We start from the raw sequence: 27745 nt of genomic DNA on the forward strand, positions 1-27745 counted from the left end.
AAAGAATGTTTAAGAAGGCAACATGTTTGCCATTATAGTGTTCGGTTTTAACAGTGTTTTTAACTTCCCTTTGTCACAGTATATATAGGTTTAGAGTGTTTATAGCTAACATATCTGTTAGATGTTTAAAAGCTTTAAAAAGCGGCACTATGCAAGCCAATAAAAAACAGTTGTGATGGTCAAAAATGTCAATCTCCATGTGTTGATCGATCCACAATAAGACGATGCTGACAGAATACAAGAACACGTCCTGCATATCCCAGACTCGACTACAGAAAGGATTGATGTATATATATATATTTATATATATATCATTTTTTATTATTAGCTTTGCGTTCCAGTTTGCATTTATACAGATTACAGTGATCTGTCTGCATGACCCATTAATAAAATTACACTCAAATAGGCTTTGGATTATATACGTAATGTACAATGTTTTAGTACAAATTGAGCAGAATTGCTGACCGTGGCATTACATATTTATTTTTAAAACCCTGATTAACAAAATTGGAGTCGCTGTAAACCTTTGTTCTTTAGTATTTTTTCAGTAACATTCTTTTTAAAAATCTTTTTGAAACTCAGGGATATAAAAATATTAGCTTTAACTCAACATTTTACAATATATACACATTCATTTTTGCAAAGTTAAATTACTCTCTCCATTAGTCTCTAAAAAAGCGGCTTTATAAATATTATATTCCTCTGGTTCTTTCAAAGACTATAATCACTTATCACCTAATATGCATTATTGCAGCAAGTAAGCATGGTTTTAATACTGCGTTGGCCAAAAACATCACTGTATGGCAAGACCACTGCAATACGTCCTGGACAGAGAAACCTGAACGAGATGTATTCCAATTCAAATAAAAGCTTAAAGCAAGTGCCATAACGGCATTTGATAAAAGACGTATTAAGATGCAGATCAACCGTTTCAAACTTCCTCGCCAGTTCTATGAAATTATACAGTTTTTGTCCTTTCGTCCTCTCTTCTGTTTGGACTTTGTCCTTGAGCCAATGGGAAGTTCATCAGCGTAATATTGGTACCGAGGTTGTCTTGGTTGTGGAATAGGCTGGCCCAGGAAAAAGCCTTCCTCCTCTGATTCAGATGATGAAGACGAGCAGGTAGAGCACCAGTCATCTTCGCCCCCACAGAGACGTAAAAATCTCTCTGCCCCCTGGTTATGCAAGCCGTATTCAGAGTCAGCGTGGGCATAGGGAGGCTGGCTGTAGTGAGCGTTCGGACCCGGCTCGTGCTGGCGGCGGTCCTCCTTAAAGCACATACGGGCCTTTTCTTTGGGCAACAAGTGAAGTGCATTGTCCGAACGAGACTTACGACTCCTTCGCCTGTGGTGATGCCGGTGGCGCTGCTGATCTTGCTCATCGAAGTGGTACGCTCGTCTGCGAGTACGTTCACTCATGGGAGGCTGCCGCACGTCCAGGCCATCGTATCGTCCGTTATCTATGACATCATCTGAGAACTTTACCTGCTGAGGTTTGGACTGGGACTTGGACCTTCTTAAGACAGATAAGTGAGGTGGTTTGGGCCTCTCCTCTGGGAGCGGGACCACCTGCTCCTGGTCCTCCTCTTCAATGACCTCCACGCGCTCGAGCTCAGAGGTCAGGCTCTTCAGGGAGTTTGTGCTTCTGTGCAGCACTGATGAATTCAGCGTCCCCATGTTGCTGGTGTTCTCACAGTGGTCAAGCTCAGAGAACTGTTGTAACGAGTAGAGCAACTGTTTCTCTTTTATATCCCCATCAACTGAAGCACCTGAAAGGATCACAGAAGTTTAAATTATACTGGACAGAAGTGCAAAAAATTACATTTAATACAACAAAAATGTAAAATTCTAGCCTGGATGCCAGCCCCAACTTCACCCACCACGTTTTTTGGTTGGGAAGTTCGGTCTGGACTCGATCCATTGAGGAGTAATTATGATCAGGCAAAAAATGAACGGGCCAATCAGATTGCCAGGGCGGGCTTTATACGATGATGGACAGATGATCTGCAGGGACGTAATCATCACGTTATCAAAGAGCGCTAACTGATTTCCCTCAGAGATGACTGCAGCTGGAGAATTGAGATTCCGCTGTCGCGTCTGTTTTTAAAATTAATCGACAGCGCATTCATTTTAATAGACAAACAGAAAACTGCAATCAAGGCATTTGTCGATCGGAAAGATATTCGGCAAAAGTGTAACTTATCAGCTGGCTCTGACGGTCGCTAAGTTAAAGGGTTAGTTCACCCAAAAATGAAAATTAAGTCATTAATTACTCACCCCCATGCTGTACCAACCCCGTAAGACCTTCGTTCGTCTCCGGAACACAAATAAAGATATTTTTGATTAAATTTGAGAGCTGTATAACTACCACATTGGCTCCTAAGGAACTGCCTCTTGACGGCCCAGAAAGTCAATGAAGAAAATGTTTAAATATCCCAATGACTACCGTGGCTCAACTATATGTTTATCAAGCGACGCGAATACTTTTTGTGCGAAAAAACAAACAAAAATAACGAGTTTATTCGACTATTTCTTTTCTTCCTTGTAGGCCAGAACGAGAATTCCTTAGATTTCCACGACGCATGCGCGAGATTTGCGATCTGCTTACGCCAGCTTACACTACTTCAGATCGCAATTCTCGCGCATGCGTCGTGGAAATCTATAAGGAAGTCTCGTTCTGGCCTACAAGGAAGAAAAGAAATAGTCGAATAAACTCGTTATTTTTGTTTGTTTTTTCGCACAAAAAGTATTCGCGTCGCTTGATAAACATATAGTTGAGCCACGGTAGTCACTTGGGATATTTAAACATTTTCTTCATTGACTTTTTGGGCCGTCAAGAGGCAGTCCCTTAGGAGCCAATGTGGTAGTTATACAGCTCTCAAATTTAATCAAAAATATCTTCATTTGTGTTCCGAAGACGAACGAAGGTCTTACGGGGTTGGTACAGCATGGGGGTGAGTAATTAATGACTTAATTTTCATTTTTGGGTGAACTAACCCTTTAAGAAGATGGGACGTAATGAAAAGCATGTGGTCGTTGTGGTTTCTCCTTTGGTCGCACTGATGAAGGACCAAGTGAAAGAAGCAACACTCGTTATTTTACTTCTAAAATAAGTAAGTTCTTCTGTTGTTGACAGCTATGCAAAGTATTTGACTTACTGCGTTGCTCTGATTGGTTGTAGGTCTGTCCGACTATCCAATTGAGTGCAGAGTTTTTTTTTTCCCTGGTTCGGTTAAGACACGCCTCATAAATAATCAAAGCCCTATGGTGCTGTCTCAGACTTATTTTCTCAATAGAAAATGAGTATGACGAAGTCAGGCTAGTAAAATTGTACAATAGGCTTAACAAATTCAAGTTTGCCACCAAAATTACACATTTAACTTTTTGCCTAAATTGATATATACAGTATATATTTTTTAATAGCAATTTATCGCACATTTTTATCTTTTCTGAATGTCTCTTGATTTTTTTTTTTGTCCTAATATTTTTTTTCTCATTTTAATGCTCTTATCAACATGGAAAAGTGGATTGGCTTGCTTTGTGCAAATGTTTTTTTGTTTTTTTTTAAACAACAATGGCATATACTGTGTTCAATTTCACAGTAACATTCTCACTTGGAGCAAATACACTGTCCATCAATAAAAGGGTGAAAGAAATACTGACAAAGTACTGATATTGACGAGGGGGCGGAGAATTCGCATCAGCTGTGTGTGTGTGTGTGTGTGCTTGGCCATCATCAAGTGGTATTTCAAACTGGACGTGCTGTGATGATGATCGCTCAACAAACGACAAAACACTCAGATCACTTTAGTCTCATCAATGGAACCATTTGGCAACTTTTTTAAAGTAAACTTTCCATTCAGAATCTTATCGGCATCCATTTTGGCGTCTCACGCTCGTAATCCACTCAAAACATAACGTTAAGCAACTATTTGGCCGGCTAACAGACCCAAACAGGTGTGTGCGGCATGCCTGTTGTTTTGTTTAGCTAGATCCGCTTTGCGCGTTGGTCGATGGAGCAACAAAACATCCTTGCGCGGCGCAAGCCATTGAAATGAATGTGTTTCATATTGCAGCGCATGCCGCGTCCTGTTGCAAAAGCATGTGAAAAAAACTAGTTTGCTAGGCCAAAAAGACCATTAATCGCGCAATAAAAAAAATGGACGCATTTAAAATGTTAATAACGCGTTTAAATGACAGCCCTAATGTATATACATACACACACATCTATTCCTCAGAGTTCCCCCTAATTGCCTTGAACATCAATCCTTTAGTCTCACCTGTGATGTTGGAGAGCGCCAATGAGTCCACTGAGTCTCTGATGTTCTGCTCTGCTTGTTTAAGTTCATCTGTGATGCATTCCAATGAGTCATTAAACCACTGTTTGTCTTCAAGCTTAAAGCTGGCTCCATGCTCCAAATCGAGCTCCTGGAGCTTTCTGCTGCTCGCAGGCCCAGGGTGACTCCCATACGCAGAGTCACCTAGTCCATCCTGGGACTGTGCCCAGTACATGTCTGCCTTGTACTTTTTACTGGCCAGACTGCCGTTCCCACCACTGCCTGGCATCCTTGTCTCAGTCTTGTTTTTGGCATCGGAGTCAGTCATCCAGGGGTTGTTTGGCCTAGTGTCCTCCGGCTGCTGGAACATTCCATGTTCACCAAACTTGAGAAGGAGCTGGGTCATGTAGTCCTCATGCTCGGCCCATTCCTCGTGGTCCTCGGGATCTTCCTGCTCCTCCCGGTTCCTCCAGAAGTGGTTGTCTGCAAAGCTTAGTTGGGACAGCTTGTTGGACAAGGTGTCGTCAGCGTTCCCTGAGAGTCCGGGGAACTTGTAATTGCCTGCAGGTGAAAAGAGAAGAGACTGTCGACATTGGTCCGCGGAACGGCTGCTTTGTCCCATCTTCACACTGCGCCGTGATTCCCGAGATCTTGCGGACTGGAAGGCAGAATCGGAAGAATCCGAGGCGTGGACGTCCTCCCCTAGACTGCAGGTCTTGGAACAGTAGATCCTGCCTTGTCTGGGTAAAAAGGGACAACCAAGCAAGGAGCTCTTGCACTGAGCACAGCTAAAACAAGCATCTGTGGCGTGCCAGTGAAGGCCATCATACGTCATTTGGGCATGGTCCACCCCTAGAAGAAAATAAACAGGAGTTAAAGGTCAGCTTCTTGCAGGCGAAACGTGGTTTGTGGTAAATGACGTTGAGACATCAGAGAGACACATTTGGGCTTACCGATGTGTTCGCCGCATGCCTCACAGTATTCCGCGTGCAGAGACTCAAAGCAACCGCAGCAGAAGGGCCGACCATCCTTCATGATGTACCGTTGACCACCCAGGATGGTCTCGCATTCAAAGCAGGAAAAGTGCTTCATATGCCAGTGACGACCCTCTGCCTCTGTGCACTCGTCCGCAAAGATAATCTGTGAGGACGCCAATAAATGAGTAAGAGCGTCCATGATATAACATGCCTTGTCTATGCACAGTAAAAACTAAACTCACCTCATCACAGGAGGAACAGCGTGGCTTTAGCAATTCAGCATGATGCCGTCCACAGTGGACCTTCCCATCCTGGTAGAAGTAAATGAGATCAACTAGGAGCTCATTGCAGGTGGAACATGTGAAGCACGATGGGTGCCAACACTGACTAGGTCCCGCTCGTGAAGCAAACACCACCATCTCCCCTCCACTGACGTTCTCTCCACACTGAAGAGGCAAGATGTTTAAATAAAACAATCAGCTTCAAACAGTCACTTCTTGCATCGCAATACGCTTAGTCTAAACACCTACGTGTTCACACATGGCATGAAGCATCGTCCTTGGCAGCAGTCTCAGCGTTCCTCGCCCGAGGGCCTCTTTCTTTCTCTGCACGCTAAACATGTGAAGCTCCTTCTTCTCTTCTTCACTGAGAGACTGGCAGTATCGCACCTGGGGGGACATTGAAAACGTGTTTGCTGTCAAACTATTAAGAAAGAAGTCCTTGTGGACCACATGCAGGGTAAGAAGTGTTCCTTTTAATGTGCTTACACGCTAGAGAAAGCATTGACAAATACAAACGCATACAATGTGTTTTGAGAAGAACGACAAATCGGAATACAGCGAATTTGGTTTACAAAAGCACATCTGCATCCAACTAAAGTCTACACCAGAGTGCACTGCTGCAAAAGATACAATTTTCTCAGCTTTGCATGATGGTGTGTCAAGCCTTATCTGATACAGTGCAAGCTGGAGGCAAAACAAAGTGAAAACTGGAGGCGGCCAATACAAAACAGCACAGATTCGGCTACATAATAAGGAGCTTAAATAATTGTTACTATTATTAAATGTCATCTTGTTGTGTTGTTTGGTGCGAGAATTGATGAAAAATGAATATGCTGTGTCTGGAACTTTTATTTCTAGAAAATATTCACATCATTAAAATCACACTGTAATGTCACTCTTTACATTGTCGTGGTCGCGGCGCTGGCTCGGCAGAACTGCGGATCGTACACACAAGTCTTGTACAGGACCATATAGGCATCTAAAGATTTATATGCCCTTTCTCTTTACGATCGGTTTCTCTATAAGGTAGGTGTAGAAGTTAGGCCACTCACCCGAGGTAACGTAACGTTAATCCTGTCAGATCATCCATGCATTGAGTGAGCGTATAGGCGGCTACAGGTCGGCCAATCTGGTTCCGTCCGTTAAAAAATAACTTTTGGAAATAACAATCGCGGTCCTGGACACTGAGTGACCTTACACATTAAGATAATCTCGCATTTTCTCCAGTCATTGTTAAAAAACAAGCTAACAATCCTTACTATCTAGCGTTAGTGAAGCGGCCAGAGGGATCGTTCTGCCTCCACCTAAGCTCCGCCCACAAAAAAACGTCACCATGTTTACCAACTGTAAAAGGGTCTATAGATGGCTAGGAAATTTAGCTTAAACCATCTCTTAGTCAAATTGCTGAGCACTTTAGTTTTGGGATACCTTAACACAGGAAAATGGAACATCTCTTGATTTAAAGAGCAAAATTAAGAGTCAAACACTAAAAATCACTAACTATGCATGTTTTTAAACAAGTTAAAATAGTTTGTGACCCTGAGCAATGTCTCAGATCGAGTCTCCCCAAGCAGCATCATTTCATCTTCAGCTCAAAAGTCTCATTGTACAAGCACCCACATTGATATGAAGTGACAAAGCTTCTTTCTGTGATGGCAGGGAATGTGGTCAAGCTCTAAACCCACGGAGCTAAAAACACCCACACCACGTCGCAGTTAAAATGCTATTTGAAGGGCTTTTGAAATGTGATGCGTGGGCATTTTGGACTGCAGCGATGCTGGGGAAACAATAGGGGCTTTCATGGCTGCTGATGCAGGTCCTATTCCCTTTGTTTCTGTAAACTCACCTCATTGTCATGAGGAGGTAGCTGGTACAGGAGCTGCTTGATGCGGTATTTCTCCCCGGGGCTGTTCACATAAGGGACTTTGTCCTCAGGTAGGCAAGAGAAGTAGAGCTGGACCTGGATATGAGATGGAGACAGATCAGGTCAGTTACTCCATGTAGAGTATGCACAAAGTCAAAAGCAATTACACTAGACTATCCCAAAGTCTATCGTAAGTAATCCGATCAGAAATGTGTTTTTTGTTGTTGTTGTTGTTGGTGGTGGTCATGAGATCAGAGACCCTGCCCTTTAATGAAATCAACCTTTCTCAGCTGAGCACTTGTGATCAGATTTACATGTGTATCAGGTTGAGTCATTCCTGTGCATCTATCAACAACTTGTCCGAAACTTGAGCCACCAGTTTTGGGCTGAGGAACGATTTTTACTGTACTCTATTGTGCTTCTATGACACCGTGACCTATGCCTTGTGAGTGGGAACTCTTTATGAGTGCTGGTCGTAACAGCCCCCAGATAAATAGCTGAACTGTGCTTGTCTTTTCCTGCATGAAGAGAGTCCTGCTGCTTTTGAGTCAGTCTACTGGAATGGCATTTAGACCTGAAGATCAGCAGCACCATAAATCACCCCTCATTTCAAGCTGATATTACCTCTGGTACTGAGCCTTAGGCACTTGAACAACACTATTCCTGAGTGTTTGTGTTCTTCCCCACAATGATCACCTATAATCTGCAGGGCAATTCACAGAATGGCTGCTATAAAGGCATTACAGTTGGCTCTTGTATTTAACACAAAAGCTGCACTGGGATTTTAAGGGTCTCCAAATTGCTTTAGACCTTTTTCCTCACCCATCACTTCAGATTTTATTCAAGGGTGCTCTTAAGGACAGCTGGGGGAAGTGTGGGACACCGACTGGAATCAGCGCCACATCAGCGCGCCTCTAGGCACGAGAGGACTGCCTTTGTGTACAATGCCAGGAAAAAAAAAGAAGTTGTGGCTGCGAGCTTGGCTGTTAGCAAACTGCTTTTCCTCATCATTTCAAGCCCTTTTGTCTGGCAGCTTGAGATAATGACTTGCAGATTTTCCATGAAGTAGTTTGTAAATAAAAAGCAGCATTTCCTGTTCCCAAAATGCCTGTGGGGTGCTTCCTTCACAGTGTTTAGCTGTGCCTGCAAAAATCCAGTAAGGTCCTCTAAATCTTAGTGACTATGACTAGCTCTGCTGACAGAATGATTGACCAACAGTTTGGAATTTTAATAAAGATCACATCTGGTGCATTTATTGTATAACAACTTGCACATTGTGTTAAAATATCACATCTTGAACTGCATGATACTATTTAGCCATTACAGAGCAGATTCTTTCCCTGAAACTGAAGACATGCGACTGCTTTGCATTACGTAACATGGTTGTTATTGCGGTTTTCCCCTTTCTAAACAAATGTTGCCATTTTGACTGTCTCCTAACCATGTCCTACCTTACATGTGTACTGTTCTGACATAAACATGGATGCAAGTTCTCTGCTAAATGCTTTACGTTGTGGAGGCAATATTCCAATTAGTTCTAGACTTTCAGACGCCCATAGAGATTGGTTTACCTGCTCTGGTCGAAGTCCCGGTGGCACCCAAGCATATTCCTCCAAAGCACAGCCCGAGTCGTCATCCGAGGTCGAGCTCCGCTGGAAGCCGAACGTGAGCTTGTTGACCTTCGGCTCCATGTCCAGCTGCCTCACGGCACCGTGGAAACTTCCCGAATTCTCGAGGTTCATCAGAAAGACCTCCTGGAGTGGTTAAGAGGGTACAGTGTGTCATGGATCACGAAACCACATGATAAAACACCTCGTAAGATAAATTGTATTGGGATGAGCAATAACGCGTCCTAAAACATTTCATGGCAGTTACGGTGACTTCCAGGCCTGTTAAATAGATTCCACTCATAAAACGATGGCAGTTTTATTGTTACTGCTATTGTGCCGAGTTTTGCCGTGATGTGGTCGGACATTCCCTCCAAACTTGAACCATCCTAACTCTTTTACAGTCAATTTATTTTAATGCATTTTCCTGACTCATCATCACCGTGAAAGCGTTCTGGTATTTTCCATTTCCTTCTTTTGGGACGCTCTTCTGGTTAAGTTGAGAACTAATGCAAGCCATATAGGATTTTTCCCAACAACAGTTTACTTGAGACTGTTTAGAACTTTCAAGCTCAAACAGACAGAGGACTGAAACTTCTCAAGACAAGATCTTTTTGCGTTCTTCCCTGTCACTCCTTTGAAGTCCATTCAGGACACCAAGCATAACAAAGCCATATGGTAATGCTTGAAAACCATGTCTTTCTTCAAGCCCCTGTGCTGTTTGTTGAGGACAGTGTTTTAGAACCTGCCATACCGCATCACGTCCTGCTGAGTGACGCATCATCTGATGCTTTGATCTCTGGAGCTGCTGTTTTTGGAATGAAAACAGGTGAGATGGATGGAATGAACCCAATGACAGGTGTTAGTTTCACATGCACAGCAATTTAGACTGGAACGGCAAGATGCATCTAGAATATGTGCATTAATGGTGAATGGGTGAAGCTCACAAAAATTGGCGAGAAAATTGTTAATGATCTTGGACTCCCACCCCTAAAAGAATTTGTTTCTTTGCGTAGAGAAAATGTAGGAAAAACACGAGCTTCATTAAGAGGTGATTGGGAAGCACATTTTAGAGCAACTGAGTTTGGTCGATCAGCTTTTTTTTAATTACTGTCATTTACCAATTAATATTAGACAGTGTCATACTTTTGCACAGTTCAAGCTCCATTTGAAAATGCGGTTAAAGGGGAGTCAGGTCTATAATCATTGAATACTCATGTTTTGTCAAGTTTTTAAAATTTCGGGGGAATGATTTTGTAACATCGTGTGTCGTTTTGTCGGATGTATATTTGGAGGTATAATTTGGTATTAATTATGATTATGGTCTTAATGGTCCAAACAATTCTGAAAAGATAAGGCACTCAAATGACTAATCTCCTATGTCGGAACTATTCAGCCAAGTCAACAACAACAACAATAACAACAAATAGAGAAATTCATCTTTAATGCTCAACTATCGGATAACACTGGGTAAATGAATGACAATGCAGTTAAATTGATGTGCCAATACACATTTGAGATGTTGAAGTAAATGCAATCATTCCTGACCCATCACAATCCCATCTATAGATCAACTGAAACGACCCAACATGGCTTTTTGTTCAGGCCTGAAATTCTCTTCAGTTGATCATAAAGGCTCCCTGACAAACCCACTCCAACAGAGGCTCAAAATGTTTAAAACTGTGACTTCTTAACCAAAGTACTTAATTTTAGGTGTTCAAATACCCCAATCTCTTCTCAGAAGAACCATTGAAGTTCCCGCAAGAGACTACTCAAACATTAACCTGGTTATATAATTCAATCAGAAGATACATTCCCTGCACCAAATCCACTAGGATATGATATTTTCTTCAAAGGAAGTCGCTGACACAGGAAAGGAGCTCAAAAAGGCAACACCCTTTCTCCTAAACAGTCTCCTTAAGTATGCTAATTTCTGTCTTAGATGCCATCAGCATCACTTCCCGAGACTCCAGATCTAATCATCAACTGAAGTGAAGAGAAACTTCAGTAATGTTTCATCGAAAATAAACAGCTATTTTACGTTTGAGTGGTTCTGAGTGAATCGCAGGGACCTCAGGGAACCGAAGCAGTTCCTGTCTGAAAAAGCTCGCCCTGAAAAAGCCCTCGAGCCCAGAGTGTTTAACAGCCGGCTCTCTTGTAGAGCTGCTTGTTAACATGACTTTGGAGGTCTGAGATGCATATCTGTTAGATCCACCCACGGGAGGGCTGAATGGCCCTTAGTGGGGGGCAGATATGGGTGGGGGTGAGTTGCCTGGGGAGGGGATGGACCCCAGGTGATCACACAAGGGTAACTACCACAGACTCATATGGTAATGGACCCTCAGCATAGCAAAGGACCAATTTCATGAAGACTTAATGCATTGTAAGCAGTTTTATTTCTACATTAAATGATACATAACTCCGCGTGGCTAATCGAAATGAAATGATACGACCATGCAAATCAACTCTCATACAGATTCATTTGCACAAGCGTCCTGAGGACACCAGGTCAACCAAAACAAATAAACTTACTCAATGGCCCATATCCACAAGTTTGGTGTGGAAATGTGAGAGGTAACTATTTTCACAAGAAATAGCATGGGTAAAACCAGATTCAATTAGATGACTGAGTAGTAGTAGTTCAGTCAACAGATTTGACCTTTAAGAGACAGTAAATGTGACCGTTTTGAACATAACATGGCTTTACTGCATAACTACTCCATTTTTCCCAGGTAACTTAGTCAAAATGACACTCATTATGGGTGCATTAAAAATGATGTGGTTAATGAGAATAGTGCGTGTGTGTAAAAAACAAGCCTTCATTAAGCCCAGTAAATGTGGAAATGTTCAGCAGATCCACTGGCACTGATGGCGCTCCATTAGTGCGGCCCGTCAGGACCTGTTTGATTTGGCCCAGTCCGGACCTGAATCAGTGCTGGAATTCTGTCTATGGATTTAATGTTAAGAACAGCAGAACTGGCAGACGATGTGAGCGATTCCTGCGCTCCTCAAATGAGGAGTTTCCCTCCACGGCTGTTGAGCCAGTAATAAAACTTCACTCCAACAAATACAGTCGTTTGTTATGACATGTCACTTCCAAAAACACTTGAATACAAAAGCATCTTTGAATCTTCTAAAACAAACAAGTCCAAACTCCAAACTAGAATGTAACTTGCCTCAAAGCTTTAACTAAAACCCTCAAAAGATCATATGAGCAAATAATTAGATTGTGTTTTTACCAGTTGTCAACAAGAGTAGAGCCAAAATAAAACTGATAAATTTCACATGGTGCACTTTAATGATGGCAAAACATATTAAAAAAGGACCATTTCACACTCAAAATATTCAGGCTACTTAAAATTCTACATTCCCCCAAAATTTCCTAACAAAATATTGCATTGACAAGATTGTCATTCGAATCAACCACTTGTGTTAATCAACCTATTGCAGTCTGATTACCAATTATGATTACACTCTAAAAAATGTTGGGTTGTTTTAACCCAATTTTGGGTCAAATACTGTATGGACAAACCCAGCCACTTGGTTACATTTTTAAGTTACAATTTTAACCCAATGTTTGACTTTGTCCATATTTGACCCAAAATTGGGTTAAAACAACCCAGCATTTTTTAAAGTGTACTAGTTTTTACCCTCCAAAAGACATACAACTGTTATCTGAAAATATATTTATGATGCCCTAATGCCGAGACCTTGAACAACTCTAGGGTTATCAGACAATTTTTTTAAACTTAAAGTTATATCCGAGAATGCTAGACATTATAAACAGGAAGGAGGCCGTGTCGACTCATTCCGGAGCGTTTGGGTGATCCTCCCAAACTTTTGGCCAAACTTTGAAGAACTCGAGTGTTATTCCAGGACCAAATGGTTTCAAGGCTTGTCCCAACAGACTGAAGACATTAGAGAAAGACCACCTGCGTTCTGACCGGCTGGAGCCAGATGACTTGAAGCTTCAGATATTTACCCACAACACACCTCTCTGACACCTTTTTCCTTTAACAGATCTTTATACACACACACAGAGTCTTCAAATCTGTGCTGCACCACCTACAAATAACTCAGAAGTTTAGAAAAGCTAAATATAACTAGAAGAAGTAGGACATGACACAGCAAAATATAGGTCAAATGTGCACTCAAAGCCCCTGCAGAAAAGACTTAAATGTTTCAAAGTTTCAAACCATACCTGCTCGCTCAGCAACGTCTTCAAGACAATCGAATCAAACAGTGTTCTCCAAAAGTCTCGTGATTCCTTGACTACATGTCCTCGGTGTGAGCCTCATCCCATCTAAATCCAAAGCAGACGTTGTCACGCGTGTGAGCCGACGGCGCAGGACGAGTACAGTAGAGTGTGTGTGTGTGGAGGAGAACAACTCTAGCAGATGCTCTTTCATTTACTGCAGTCCTGTGGAGCCACTCCCCCGATAACCCGAGCTCGGCCCTCAGCGTGGGCTCCTAGACCAAACCCCCTTCACTTCAAACGCACTACACATTACTTACAGCAGTAGTCAGTTTCACCCAGCCCTTCCTCGGGTTTCTCCAGCGACTGTTTTTGGGTCTAAATGCACTGGGACACTCGTGCTCTTATACATACAAACCTCACATCAATACTGATAACACGGTAACACCTTACAATAAGGTCCATTAGTTAACTAACAATGAGCAACACATGTTACAGTATTTATTAATCTTTGTCAATGTTAGTTAATAAAAATACAGCTGTTCATTGTTTGTTCCTGTTAGTTAACAGTGCAGTGAATAATGTTAACAAATGCAACCTTTGATTTTAATAACATATTAGTAAATGTTGAAATTTATATTAACTAAGATTAACAAATGCTGAAGAATTATTGTTCTTTCTTAGTTCATGTTAACTAATGAACCTTATTGTAAAGTGTTATGCACTGAAAAGTAGATCCTTTACTTTCAAAGTTAATCCAATTTCTTCTTTCAATGCTCACTCAGAGATTTCTTGCAAATACTTACAAAAATACACCAAATAACATTGAATTAAACACAATTTCAAAGTATTTTCTATAATAAAACCTCTTACACTAATCGTTTTATTTAAAAAAAAATCAACAATTTTTTTTTTTTACAGGGTACACTCTAAAAATGCTGGGTTGTTTTAACCCAGCTTTGGATCAAATATGGACAAACCCAAACATTGGGTTAAAAATATAATTACAAAATTTAACCCAATGGCTGGGTTTGTCCATATTTGACCCAAAGTTGGGTTAAAACAACCCAGCAATTTTTAGAGTGTAAACTTTAGTTTTACAATCTAGAAACGGGAAAAAAGATGTAAACTAGCATTATATTTATTCAACGTTGACTTCTTCAGTTCTGTCTTGTTTTCCAGCACAAATATCTAAAGACACATTTACTGGAGAAGAACAATGACACTAGATATCAAGTTTTGTCTTGAATAGTGAATTTACGATAAAAATAAGATCAAATATAATTGCAGTCAGAAAAATATAATCCAGTTTTCCCTTTTTTTTGAATTAATAAAAAAAATTCTAACCCTAGTGACCCTAGACAAACTCGCTTACATTTTACACGTTTCTCTCTATCATTTTGCACCTCAAATAAATGATGTGATTTAAGAATGTTTAGATATTTGAACATGAGAACGAGACAAAAATACTGAGTGAGAAAATCAATTTTTGCATTGAAAATAATTCATAAATACTGTAATATTTCAATCAGAATTGCTATAAATTCACCCAAACAGGCTGCAAAAAAAGATAATTTTCACTAAAATATAGCTATTTTCAAGTGTCTCTTTAAGCGAGTTGCACCCTTCATAAATTAAATGGAGTTTCAGTCAAACGTCACTCCTTTACGTCTCAAGTCAATGATGCCAGCAGATCCAAACCACAATGCCTGAAAGACTCCACATGGTACTTGCAGAGCGTTTACCATGAAAATCAAAAAGGCCGTCCCTATCAGAGCCAATCCACTTCTGTATGGGTGTTTTGCTTTTAGCATGCGTGCCGTTTGGGGAAATACACACTTTTTGTCTTTCATTGGCATTGAAACACTAAGAAGGCTGATTCTGAAGTTACTTTTAGTGTCTGAACTCAGAATGAATGAACCGTTCAACAAAACCACCAGGTGGTTTTTTATGTCTACAGTTGGAAAATTAGTGCAAAACAAATTCCCCCTTTATGAAGGCCTTATGCGCCCAAGTAGTAGTGACCCCAAAACCCTCAGTGTCCTGCCTAGAAAGACAGTTTACCTCATCTCGCCTTCATTTCCTGAGGAATGTGCCAAAGGTGAAGACCTTCCTGTTGTTTAAACAAACAAGAGCTCAGAGTTTGTTCTCTCCGTCCAGAAGGACGAGGCTCCCGGTTTCCTGAATGAAGCATGATGGAGGAAGTTATGAAACTCAATTCGTCTACCCAGGGTGGTCTTTGTTCGTACCTCAATCATTTCACTACAAACCAACAACTTTGTGCTCATGAAATGGAAACCCACCGGGGTGTGCAAAAGAAGTGTCAGTTTCAACAGCTCAGTTAACTGGCCAATGATCTTGTCGTACCAAACAGGCAAGTCACCTTTATTTATACAGCGTTTTTTACAATACAGAACTTTAAACAGCGATAACGGGAAAATAATACAACACAGTTTGTTTCCAGAAGAATGATGTTCCAGTTCAGTGATGTTTCATTTTTGTTGTGATAAGTTAATAATTTATTTCAGTTATATATATATATATATATATATATATAGTCGCTCTGGATAAAACTGATCATCCAGCTCAGTTCTCATATAATGTTGTCAATGCATGAGATCAATAATAATATAAATTAAATGTCCCCAACTAAGCAAGCCAAAGCCAAAGGCGACAGCGGCAAGGAACCAAAACTCCATCAGTGACAGAATGGAGAAAAGGAACAGGACAACAACTGCAGCTTAAACCCCGATTTCCAAAAATCATAAAATCTACCCTACAAATATAGCAAGCCGATAATAGATGCCGACTGTTCACTGAGCTTTTTTACGACCGCTGCCTTGAATAAAAGGGCTGGTAATGGGATGGAGGTTTTTTGGAGGACAACACCATTGTTGCGTTCAAGGCCACAGAGGTGCAAACCCAGCAGGACCCGGACCACAGCACAGCCCTTTGTGTTGCAGAAACAAAGAGGAAGAGGGGATTGAGCCCCCCTGGTTTTAACAGCTCACCGAAAGATAAACAAACCCCCTGACTAGCTTCTCATGCATCACAAACGTTGAGTAGCCTACTTTAAAACTACAGTGTGGATGTAAAAGAGAGTCAAAATGGATAATTGTTTTCAGAAATGCTATATTTTCGGTCCTCTGTACGCTTCAGAAACTGCAAAGAGTCACTTCAACCGCGTCGTCTTTCATTCACAGGCCTCAAACAACCACTGGAACATAGTTTTGGTCTCATTTTGTTAGTATACCGAGCAATATATTCATCTTGATAGTTGCTGCTCGTCCTCAGTATTTTTGTGCGAAAACGTTCTAGTGGTTTTTGGTTTTTCTGACACCACTGGAAGATTTTTTTTTGATCTTTGACATTTTGCATCTCTATTAAAGGCATATGTCATCATTTACTTGTTTCAAACCTCTTCTGCTGAACTCAGATGGAAGATATTGTGAAGATTGTCGCGAATCAAACAGATGATAGACCCTATAGACTTCCAGAGTATTTTTGGTAACACTTTATTTTACAGTGTCCTTGTTACATACATTACACGTACTTACCGTAATAATAACAGTAAATTATGGATAATAACATGCAACTAACCCTCAACCAAATCCTACCCTAACCCTATAGTAAGTACATGTTGTTTAATATTACTCAGTATTTAAATATAATATTACACTCTAACAAATACAGCTTTAAAAAGTGTAACTATTTTTTATCCTACTATGGAAGTCAATGGCGTCCATCAGCTGTTTGATTACCGACATTCTCCACACTATCTTCATCTGTGTTCAGCAGAAGATAGAAACTCATACAGGTTTGAAACAACTTTATGGCGAGTTAATGATGACATAATTTTAATTTTGAAGAGTATTTCTTTAAAATCATCTCGATTTTAAGACCTTAGACATTTGCACTGAAAAACGAAACTAAATGAGCCGTAGAGTGTCGAGCCTCAGGTCAGCGACCGCCACACCCTGCAAACACTGACGGACGTGAATGAAGTCATTTGTACAAACTTCTGAGCCAAAAATACCAATGGTTTCCCAAAAACCCTTGAGAAGAGCCCCTCAAATGAGGACTCTATCTATCCCCGTTTCAGGACGACCCTGGAAATAGACCCATCCATCACGCCGACGCTCTGTTGTGGCTCTCGTTTCACAGTTCAGGGTTGAACAAGGATTCCTGTGCAATATAAAACAGGACAAGTCACACATCCCTGACCTGGGATCCTTTCTAAGCACCACAGGGTCGTAAATCTGCCCCCTCCGGCCCCCTCATGGCCACAGCGGTTCAAACAGCTCCTCACACCTGGCTTGAAACTCACGGTTGTAAAACCGAAAGGCCATTTTGACCCGGCATGTCCTGACGCACTCTGAAGATCCTGCGCCATTAACAGATGAGTTCACTTTAAAACTTGCCCCCACTTCATCCAAGATGTTCATGTTCAGTAGACAAGAAATGAAGGTTTTTGAGGAACACACTCCAACAGGTCGAAGGTCCAGATGTGAGTTTCAGTGCAGCTTCAAAGTCTCGACACGATCCAGCCGAGGAATAAGAGTCTGATCTAGACAAACCAGCCGACATTTAACAAAATAAACACTTTTAACCACAAATGCTCGTCTTCCACTAGCTGTGATGCGACACACATTACATCATCAGGCGTAAAGGCCACGCGTGTTCTTGTTCAGAAATGTTGAGTAGGGCGATAAACTCAACATCAAAATTGTCCGACATCGTTGTTTTTAGACACAAATTTCACAATTCGATTCGATTTCGATTCACAAGCTTGCAATTCGATTCGATTTCGATTCCGATTCGATTCAATTTTGACTATTTTGGATATCAGTTATAATAAATGGCAAATTTTCTCAAGGAAATCAAATCTCTTAACTAATGCTGTAAACTATGGGAGTCTAGTTGTAGCCTACTAGGCTTCATTAGCCTAATTTGAAGGTAATAATGAACTGTTTTGTAGCTATACAAACACTTAAATTACACTTTTTTTTATTTTTTATAATAAGAAGATTATATAAAATATAAACATTTAAATGGTGGCTGTCATAAAAACTTGCCAGATTTATTTAAATATGCATTAATAAGCAAAATATATATATAAATAACTCTTTCTCGAGTTATCTAGAGCGTTTTTTTGGATGCGCGCAGCCGCAATACAGTGTTCCATTCATTCAAATGAAACAGGATGACTAATCGATTCTTGAGATTTAAAGGATTAGAAAAAACTTTTGCTGATAAATTATTCACCCCTATGTCATCCAAGATGTCCATGTCTTTCTTTCCTCAGTCGAAAAGAAATTAAGGTTTTTGATGAAAACATTCCAGGATTTTTCTCCTTATAATGGACTTCAATGGGAACCAGGTCCAACCGAGGTCCAAACGACAGTTAATAACAGTTACAGATGCAGCTTCAAATGTCTTTAAACGACACCAGACGATGAATAAGGGTCTTATCATGCGAAACGATCGGTTATTTCAAAGCTTATTCCAAAAATGTAACTTTTCTAAGGACAAATGCTAGCCTTGTAATATATTGTGAGGCGCGTTTGCAGCGTCACGTAATACGTAATTACGCTCAAAAGGTCACGGGCGACGTAGCCGGAAGCACAGAATCAAAATCGTCCGACATCGTTGTTTTACCTTTTAATTCCTTTTTTGTAAACGGCGTTTGAGTTAGTTTGCACGTTCAACCAATGCGTTCAACTTGTAAACACTCTGACTCTGTACTTCCGGCTACGTCGCCCGTGACCTTTTGAACGTAATTACGTATTATGTGACGTTGCAAACACGCCTCACAGAATGGAGCAAGGCTAGCATTTGTCCTTAGAAAAGTTACATTTTTGGAATAAGTTTTGAAATAACCGATCGTTTCGCATGATAAGACCCTTATTCATCGTCTGGTGTCATTTAAAGACATTTGAAGCTGCATCTGTAACTGTAACTATAACTGTCGTTTGGACCTCGGTTGGACCTGGTTCCCATGGAAGTCCATTATAAGGAGAAAAATCCTGGAATGTTTTCATCAAAAACCTTAATTTCTTTTCGACTGAGGAAAGAAAGACGTGGACATCTTGGATGACATGGGGGTGAGTAAATTATCAGCAAAAGTTTTTTCAAAAGTGAACTAAATCTTTAAGAATCGATATCGGTTCGTAAAAATGAGAATCGATTAATATTGAGAAATCGATATTCATTACCCAGCCCTAGTTGTTTTACCATTTATTTATTTTTGTAAAGGGCATTTAAGGGCATCTATACTTTGCGTCACATGACCTTTCAATGTGATTGTTTTTAAAATGACGTACATCCAAAACTTTTGACTGGTAGTGTACATAAACATGAAATATCATTACATTTGATTCCTTGACTCCATAGCTCGGCTTTAGTCCTGTTTCTCGCCCGTCATGTGAGAGCATGTTTCAGTCTGTAGCTCTGATCACGTGCGCCACAAGACGCATCTTAGATGACGTGGAGGAGGAAATTTAATTCTGAAGGAAACTGATCCTTTAACTCGAGTCCCAAAGGATTGACCCATATTTGACAGCGTGCTAAATTCAGACTCTTAATGTGGGCCAATTATCACACTGACGACTGTGTTCCTGTAATAGCCATCGCTAAACATCGTTCTATTGTGCGTATTGGCTGGAGATATCCCAGCATGCTCTGCGGGTCTCGGCTTTGAGGGTCAGACTGGTGCGATGGCCCTGAGTTTGTCTGCTATTTATGACTGTTAACAGCTATTGTTCCAGATAGACCTCAGTTGTGTCCACTCCTTATCATAAAAGAGGCCGTTCTGGGACTTTAATGACCTGCCAATGGCCGTTATCAGAACAGCGGACTAACAAAGGAACAGCCATAAAGAACAATAAAGCGCTGTTATCCTACTGTAAAAAGCAAAGGCCTGAAGAATAGCGAGAGGTCAACCGCTGTCGCCCTGATATTGACTTACAGAGATACACACTCACACAGGAAAAAACATTTACAAACATTTTCTGATTCCGCTCTGATGTTACTGATGAACTCTTGACCTTGATAAGGCTGATTTCATACACACGACTAAAATTTGGATTCGGTGAGATTTTTGTAATGTTTTAAAAATAAAAGTCTCCCATGCTCACAAAGGCTGCATTTATTTGATCAAAAATACAGTAAAAATTGTGAAATATTATTATGATTTAACATATCTGTTTTCTATGTGAATATATAGTACAGTGTAATTTATTCCTGTGATCAAAGCTGGATTTTTAGCATCATTACTCCAGTCTTCAGTGTCACATGATCCTTCAGAAATCACTCTAATATGATGATTTGATGCTCAAGAAACATTTATGATTACTATCAATGTTGAAATCACTTAATATTTTTGTGGAAACATCATTCATTTATTTGTATATGATTCTGTGATAAATAGAAAGTTTATTTGAAATAACATAAATGTCTTTTCTTACACTGTGTCAATTTAGTATGGAAGTTTGTTTTCCGCTACAGAATGAAAAATAAAAAAGGGAATATTGTGACTTTTTATCTCACAATTTTGAGTTTACATCTCGCAATTCTGACTTTACAACACGCAATTTCGACTTTATATCAATCAATTCTGACTTTATAACATGCAATTCTGAGACATAAAGTCAGAATTGCATGTTATAAAGTCAGAATTGATTGATATAAAGTCGAAATTGCGTGTTGTAAAGTCAGAATTGTGAGATATAAACTATTCTGAGGGGAAAAAGTTAGTCTTTTTTTCCCTTAGAATTGGCCTGATAACTCACAATTGTGAGTTTATATCTCACAATTCTGAGAAAAGATGCCATAATTTCGAGATAGAAACTCGCAATTATGTGATATAAAGTCAGAATTGCGAGATATAAAGTCAGAATTGTGAGATATAAAGCCAGAATTGCAAGATATAAAGTCACAATTGCGAGTTTATATCTCACAATTCTGAGAAAAGATGTCATAATTTCGAGATAGAAACTCGCAATTATGTGCTATAAAGTCGGAATTGCGAGATGTAAACTTGCAATTGTGAGAAAAAAAAGTCAGAATTGTGAGATAAAAAGTTGCAATTCTGTCTTTTTTCTCCGAATTGCGACTTTATATCTCGCAATTACGACTTTATTTCTCACAATTATGACTTCATGTCTCGCAATTGTGAGATAAAAAGACGCATTAAAAAAAAATTATTATTCAGTGGCGGAAATAAGTTTCCATAATTTAGCGTATCCTTGCTGAATAAAATATTAATTTAATTGAATAAGAAAGAACTAAAAAACTCAACTAGTCATTGATGCTGGATTTACCATTCAAACAAACTGAACATCTTAAATGTCACCATCACTGTGTGCATCTCAAGTTAGACTTCCTTTTCTCATCGACTCACTCATATTCATCATCATCATCTGTTCAGTGGAGGTCTATAACTTTAGCTGACAGTGTTGCAGGAGTGCATGAGCTCACTGTGACGGAGCAGCGCACACACACACACACACACACACACACAGCACCCCGGGGTGTTAAGGGCAGGAAGCTGCTTTATAGAGGGAGACTATAACGACACAATGACCGTCTGCACACACACACTCTGAGGGCAGCGAGGTCGAGTGGGCTTTTGTGCTGCTGACGGTTTAGTGACAATGTAACGGTTTACTTACACAACAAAGACAGTAACTTACACACAATCCTGCAGTTCGCCTGTTGAAACAGCATTAACACAATCTGATGCGATTCTATTCGTTTAAAGATTCAACTGTTTTAGGGCCATTACGTTTTATTACACCGATTTACATTATTTTCCATAACAATTAAGTATTTTCCTTCAGTTCTCATTGTCATAATGCAATATATATATATATACACACATAAAAAAGTAATTTATGAAATATATGTTACACTAAAATATACTTAAATTATTTTTTTGAAGTATTTATACAGCAGACAGCGTTATACATGTTTTACTGCCTCTAATTTCTGCCAATTTAAATTACTTGTTTTAACTAATTCTGTAAAACGTTCAGATGGATTACTGATTACTGAAAAGAATAATGCACAAAAATATTTACATACTTTATAAAAAAAAACAAGTATATAAAAATGTGTTAAAATGAATATTAAATATACATACACACAAACAAATGTTGAAACGGATTACCTAAATTAATATACGTATTAATAATCAAGATATAGTAATAAATATATAAATCACACACATAAAACTTTAACATTAATACAGTAAACGTGACTATTACAGTCGTGAGAATCAATCCAACAACCACTGAGAATAAATGTGTGTGAAAAAATGTAAAACTAAGATGTAATTATGTCAAGATTCAAATGTTTATGAAAATGAATGGTCTGAGTTTGCATGTTTTCTTCATCCGCCACGTCTCCACACACACGAGTTATAGCAGCCACAAACACACACACACACACACACACTCTCTTTCTCTCTCACACATATACTCACTCTCTCTCTCTCTCTCTCTCTCACACACACACAGATTCACTCACTCACCCTCTCACACACACACACACACACACACCAGGGAAAGGTGGAAGAGCCTCTCCCAGCGTGGGATCATTAGTGTTCCTGGGAGAAGTGCTTCATACGCAGATAATTGAGCACATGCTCCAGTGAACTCGTTTAACTCGTTAACTCGGGCTGCAGTTCAGACACACTTAATTGGGCACAATTTAACTCATTAAGGGAAGCAGTAAAGTCACAATCCAGAGGAAAACAGGCCCTGAATTACAGCGTGCCTCAGATCTCCGATCGTTAACTGGAAACTACCCACAATGCCCTGCTCTAACCCACCGGATATGACCGTGGCATTGGTTTAGAGGTGTGCGGGGTCATGGCCGGTGACCTCTGACCCCACAGGCCCCCGTGTGTTTCACTCTACTGGCCCTAAAGGTCAGCCGTTCACAACCCGCTGATACACATTCAATGAGGTTTTGCTCCATAAACGCAAGCGTTCGGTGCTGAGGAGACACACACACACACCGCTTCTCACAGCAACTCACATCCATACACAAGATCACACTTATGCTCTTTTACATTAATTTATTTAACATTGATACTGTAAAAATGACTATTAGAGAAGTGAGACTCAATCCAATGACAATCACTATAAACTAAAACTATTTAAAAAAACACTTAGTTAACTTAAACTGTGTGTGTGTGTGTGTGTGAGAGAGAGAGAGAGAGTGTGGGAGAGAGAAAGTAAGTGTGTGTGTGTGTACATCTGGTTTTGTGCTGTTCTAATGTTTTCTTTCAGCCTTGAGCAGGAACACAGTGTGTGATCCTTCCAAACAAACTGCTCTGTTTGATCACCTCTGTCTCTCTCTGTCTGAACACACACACACACACGGTCTCTGAATCACGTTCTGTCCTCACTGTGTCATTCTGTCAATATTGACTCACCTGTAGCGTGACCTCTGACCTCTCGCCACCACATCCTCCATCAAACACACACTCAGGAGCCGTACAGTACAAGAACAAAGCAGCTCATTATCACACACACACACACACACACTGACACTCGCTGAACCACACCTGTGTGTGTGTGTGTGTAAGTGTGAGTGAGTGAATGTGTGTGTCTGAGTGTCTGAGTGAGTGTAAGTGTATGTGTGTGAGTGTTAGTTAGGGTTGGGTATCGTTTGAATTTGAACGATTCTGATTCCGATTCCGATTCCTTGTTTCGATTCCGGTTCCTAACGATTCTCGATTCCGATTCTTTTAAGAGGCAGGGTCAAAAAAGTTTAACTAACCTTGCTAACCAACGGCCTTTCTGAAGGAAATAATCCTTTCTGAAGGAAATACTCCTGTCACAAATACTCCTTTTGTCACAAATTTTGCATTTTGCCGAGATTTCGTTATTTGCCGAGATTTCGTTATTTTTAGAAAAGCGAAGCCACACTTTGGATCGCCGACGTAAGGTACTCATGTTCGACACGCGCGGTTACGCAACACTTCCGGTAGACGCTTCTTCGTTGGTGTTGTTCAGCGGTTTCTTCTTCCGCTCGGCGGACTGTGAATATCGAAACTAGGAATCGAAATTTTAACTTTTGAACGATTCCGGGAAAAACGAAAAGTTAGTCCCGATTCCAATCGATACTCGATTCTCGATACCCAACCCTAGTGTTAGTGTGTGTGTGTGTGTGAGGATGAGTGTGTGAATGATCTGTGTATTCTGGTCATCTCGGTGCATCATCAGTCACTGTGTGTGTGTGTTTGTGTGTGTGTGAGAGTGTGAATGGGCTATATGCACGCATAAGTTCAGCATTTTACGCAAGGATGCTCGTCCATTTCCGGTTGTGTAGATTAAAGCGGAGGAAAACCGAGGAAAACGGGATTATGGCAGAGTCTTCAAAATTTACTGTCCTCCCGTCTTTGAAATGAAACGTACATACGTTTAGATGTAATTTTATATATAGTTATGTTTATTTAATATAATTTTTAAAAGAAGCATAAACACAACGAGGGGTGTCTGTTTTATCTGTTTTTGTGACTAACGTTTCATTAGTATAACCATGGAGTATAAAATTCAATATAAATTCTCGGTATTGCATTGGACTCTACGATCGGCGGAAGTTATCGAGCATCCCTAATGCTTCACCGGAAATACCGCCGTGCATAGAGCCCATTATCTGTGTATTCTGATCATCTCAGTGCATCATCAGTCAGTGTGTGTGTGTGTGTGTCATCAGTCCTAAGCTTATGAAAGACGCTGTTATTCGCTCTGAGTCGTTCAGTCGTGTGAGCTCTAAAGCTGCCGGAGGGTTTGCAGCATTTACACACACACACACACACACACACACACCGGACACAAGCCTGGCTCTGTGTGTATCAGGGACTAAACCAACACACACTCGATTCTCTCTCTCTCTCTCTCTCACACACACACACACACAATCAGAGCTACAGACTGAAACTTACTCAAATTACAGAAGTTGTTGGGAGATTCCTCTTGAGTTCAACCAATGATTTGAAAAGAATATTTCTTTTTTACTCTTTTAAAACCGTATATTCATTATTACAGTTAGAAGTTTTGATTATTTCCATGACTTTTCCAGGTTTAGAAATAACTTTTAAAACAAAGTGAGTGAATCAAGCTTCTTCAGAGACACGAAACGGCCGAACTAAAGTCCTCATCACAGTGAGTCTTCAGTGTCACATGATCCTTCAGAGATCAGTATACTGTGACGATTTGGTTCTCAAGGAACATTTATTATTATTATCAATGTTGAAAACAGTTGTGTAAAAACAAAAATCTGGATTCTTTGATGAATAGAACGTTTTAAAAAATCTTTTGTAACATTATAAAGGTCTTTAGTGTAAGTTTTGATCAATATAATTCAACCTTGATGAATAAAGCATTGATTTATTTTATTTCCTCAATAAATAAATAAAAATTCTTACTGACCCCAAACTTTTAAACAGTAGTGTTTAATGTTACAAACGCTTTCACTTTCAGATAAATTCTGTCCTTTTGCACTTTCTATTCCTCAATGAGAAATGTTTCTTGAACAGCAAATCATCATTGCACGATTTTCTTCAAGATATTCCAGCAGTCCTGAATTTTAGTAGTTTCCGCTTTTCTGATTGAGTTGAAATCATCATTTATTGTAAGTTTGCTGAAGGCCTCGGACCGCTTTTGAAGAAACACTGATCTAAATCACTCCATATAAGAAGAAAAGTGCACTAAAGTAGTTTAAAACACATTAAGGATGAACATGCATGACCTCACATCACCACTAGAGGGCGCCACAATCTCAAACACACACTTCACTATCATCTGAAAACACACACTTCACTATCACCTCTATCATCTTAAACACTTCCCTATCATCATTATCTCAAACACTTCACTATTATCACTGTGAGGCTTTAACAACCAAACCTGAGCTCAAAAACATCATATATTGACCAGTCAAGCACACATCAATGCCAGTTCCTCCTGACGCTTCAGGCCTCAGTCGTCTCAATCTGGGATCATGAGGGTAAAGAGAGGATCTGTCTCTCAAAGAGTGTGTGTGTGTGTGTGTCTTCATACGGAAACGGAGTCCTGTTGACATTTGGGGGGCCCTGTGGGGCCGATCCCTGGCAGCTGGCATCACAGCGCACGCTTCACGGCCGCTGTCACAGATATGATAGATAAACCCCTACTGTACCACGGTAAAGCTGATTTACACTTCCCTGCTGGCTCTACCTGCGCTCATCACAGTAAAACATCATCATTTACTCATCGTTACGCCGTTCCAAACCGGTCTGACTGCAGTTCTTCAGTGGAAAACAAAACAAAAGGTATTTTGAAAATTCTTCATGGACAATGTTTCCATGTAATGAATTGGCTGACATGACTATCAACTTCCTGAAAATAACAGGTCAAGTTTTTTTTTCTTCCACTTTTTTTAAGCCGGACAGTCACTGTGGACTGAATGGAAAAGAGCTGCATAAAGTTTCAGCAAAAAATAAATAAATAACAGCATACAGGTTTGGAAAGTATGGAGGCTTGTTTCAGCCACGGAATAAAAATAAAATAAAAATGGCACTGAAAAATGTGACTTTTTATCTCAAAACTCAAAACATTTTTTTCTGATTTTAAAACTCACTAATTTTACTTTTTCCTCAGTATTTGGAGTTTATAATTGTCCTTTTAAATCTCACAATTATTTTTAGAAAAGTTTTTTTCTAAGAATTCTGAGATTAAATCTCACAATTCTGCTTTATATCTTGCCTAACTGAGAATTGTGAGAAAAAGGAGTCAAAATTATGAGATTACCTTTTGTGTTTTGCATTCCGTGGCGGAAACAAGCTGAGGATGAGTAGCCTATCCTAAATGATGACACACCTAATTGCAGTTTTTGCACTGATTATCCATTCCCACGGTGTCTGGAAAGAGATAAAGCGAAGAGCGTGAAGAACAGCGCCTGAGGAATCCTATGGAAACCTTGGGATTGAGATTAAGATCGGAACCCGTGGGAGAGTGTTCGGGAAGGAGCAGTTGTCACTGAAGTGACAGGCACAGCTGAGTCCAAAACACACGTGCAAGAAACCCGTGTTTCTGACAACCTCACAGCAAACTCTGGCCTTTTCTGTAAAAACGACCTGGATAATGAGTGTAGAAATAGACCAGAAGCTTTTCCTTTGAGCTTTCCCAGAGTTTTTTCCAGACTTTACAACTAAACGCCCCTAATAATAACATCAGTCTAAGCTTGAGCAATGCAAATGTTACAAAAAGCGTATATTCTATCCATTATAACTGAGCAGAAGTCTTTCACACACGTATGAAACGCTAAACATCAGAACTTACCCGAATATTTCCCCAGTAGCGAGCCAAAACAATCCGGTTTCCAGCAGATCCTCGTTATCCTCGTTACTCAGACCCGCGCTCGCGCTCATTGGCGTCGGTCACTGCAGATCCCGAGCTTTACACTGCATATCTGAGGCGAAACACACTCAGCTGAGGGGAACAGTGTGTGTGTGTGTTGTTGGGGAGTTTCGCTTACCTCCTGCGTGCGGCGC

The 27745-nt window shown here is 40.2% G+C and overlaps 1 protein-coding gene across 3 annotated transcripts; it reads right to left on the reverse strand.

The window, feature by feature from the left end:
• Positions 1–297: 297 nt before the first annotated feature.
• prickle1a (prickle homolog 1a) lies at positions 298–27745 on the reverse strand. Of its 3 annotated transcripts, XM_089127591.1 has the most exons (9): positions 27730–27745; positions 27534–27663; positions 8970–9152; positions 7381–7494; positions 5784–5921; positions 5496–5699; positions 5230–5416; positions 4280–5128; positions 298–1768 (listed from the first exon to the last, which is right to left on the reverse strand). In XM_089127591.1, the coding sequence occupies exons 3-9, from the start codon at positions 9138–9140 to the stop codon at positions 951–953; spliced, it is 2481 nt and encodes an 826-aa protein (XP_088983717.1). In that variant the 5' UTR covers positions 9141–9152; positions 27534–27663; positions 27730–27745; the 3' UTR covers positions 298–950. The 3 variants fall into 3 exon arrangements, with proteins under 3 accessions (XP_088983717.1, XP_039504125.2, XP_039504126.2); XM_039648191.2 differs by lacking the exon at positions 27730–27745 and having other exon boundaries at positions 27534–27718; XM_039648192.2 differs by lacking the exons at positions 27534–27663; positions 27730–27745 and adding an exon at positions 13207–13399.

Source organism: Pimephales promelas, chromosome 25 (genome assembly GCF_988280905.1).
Source record: "Pimephales promelas chromosome 25, fPimPro1.hap1.1, whole genome shotgun sequence".
In the NCBI taxonomy this organism is placed as follows: Eukaryota; Metazoa; Chordata; class Actinopteri; order Cypriniformes; family Leuciscidae; genus Pimephales; species Pimephales promelas.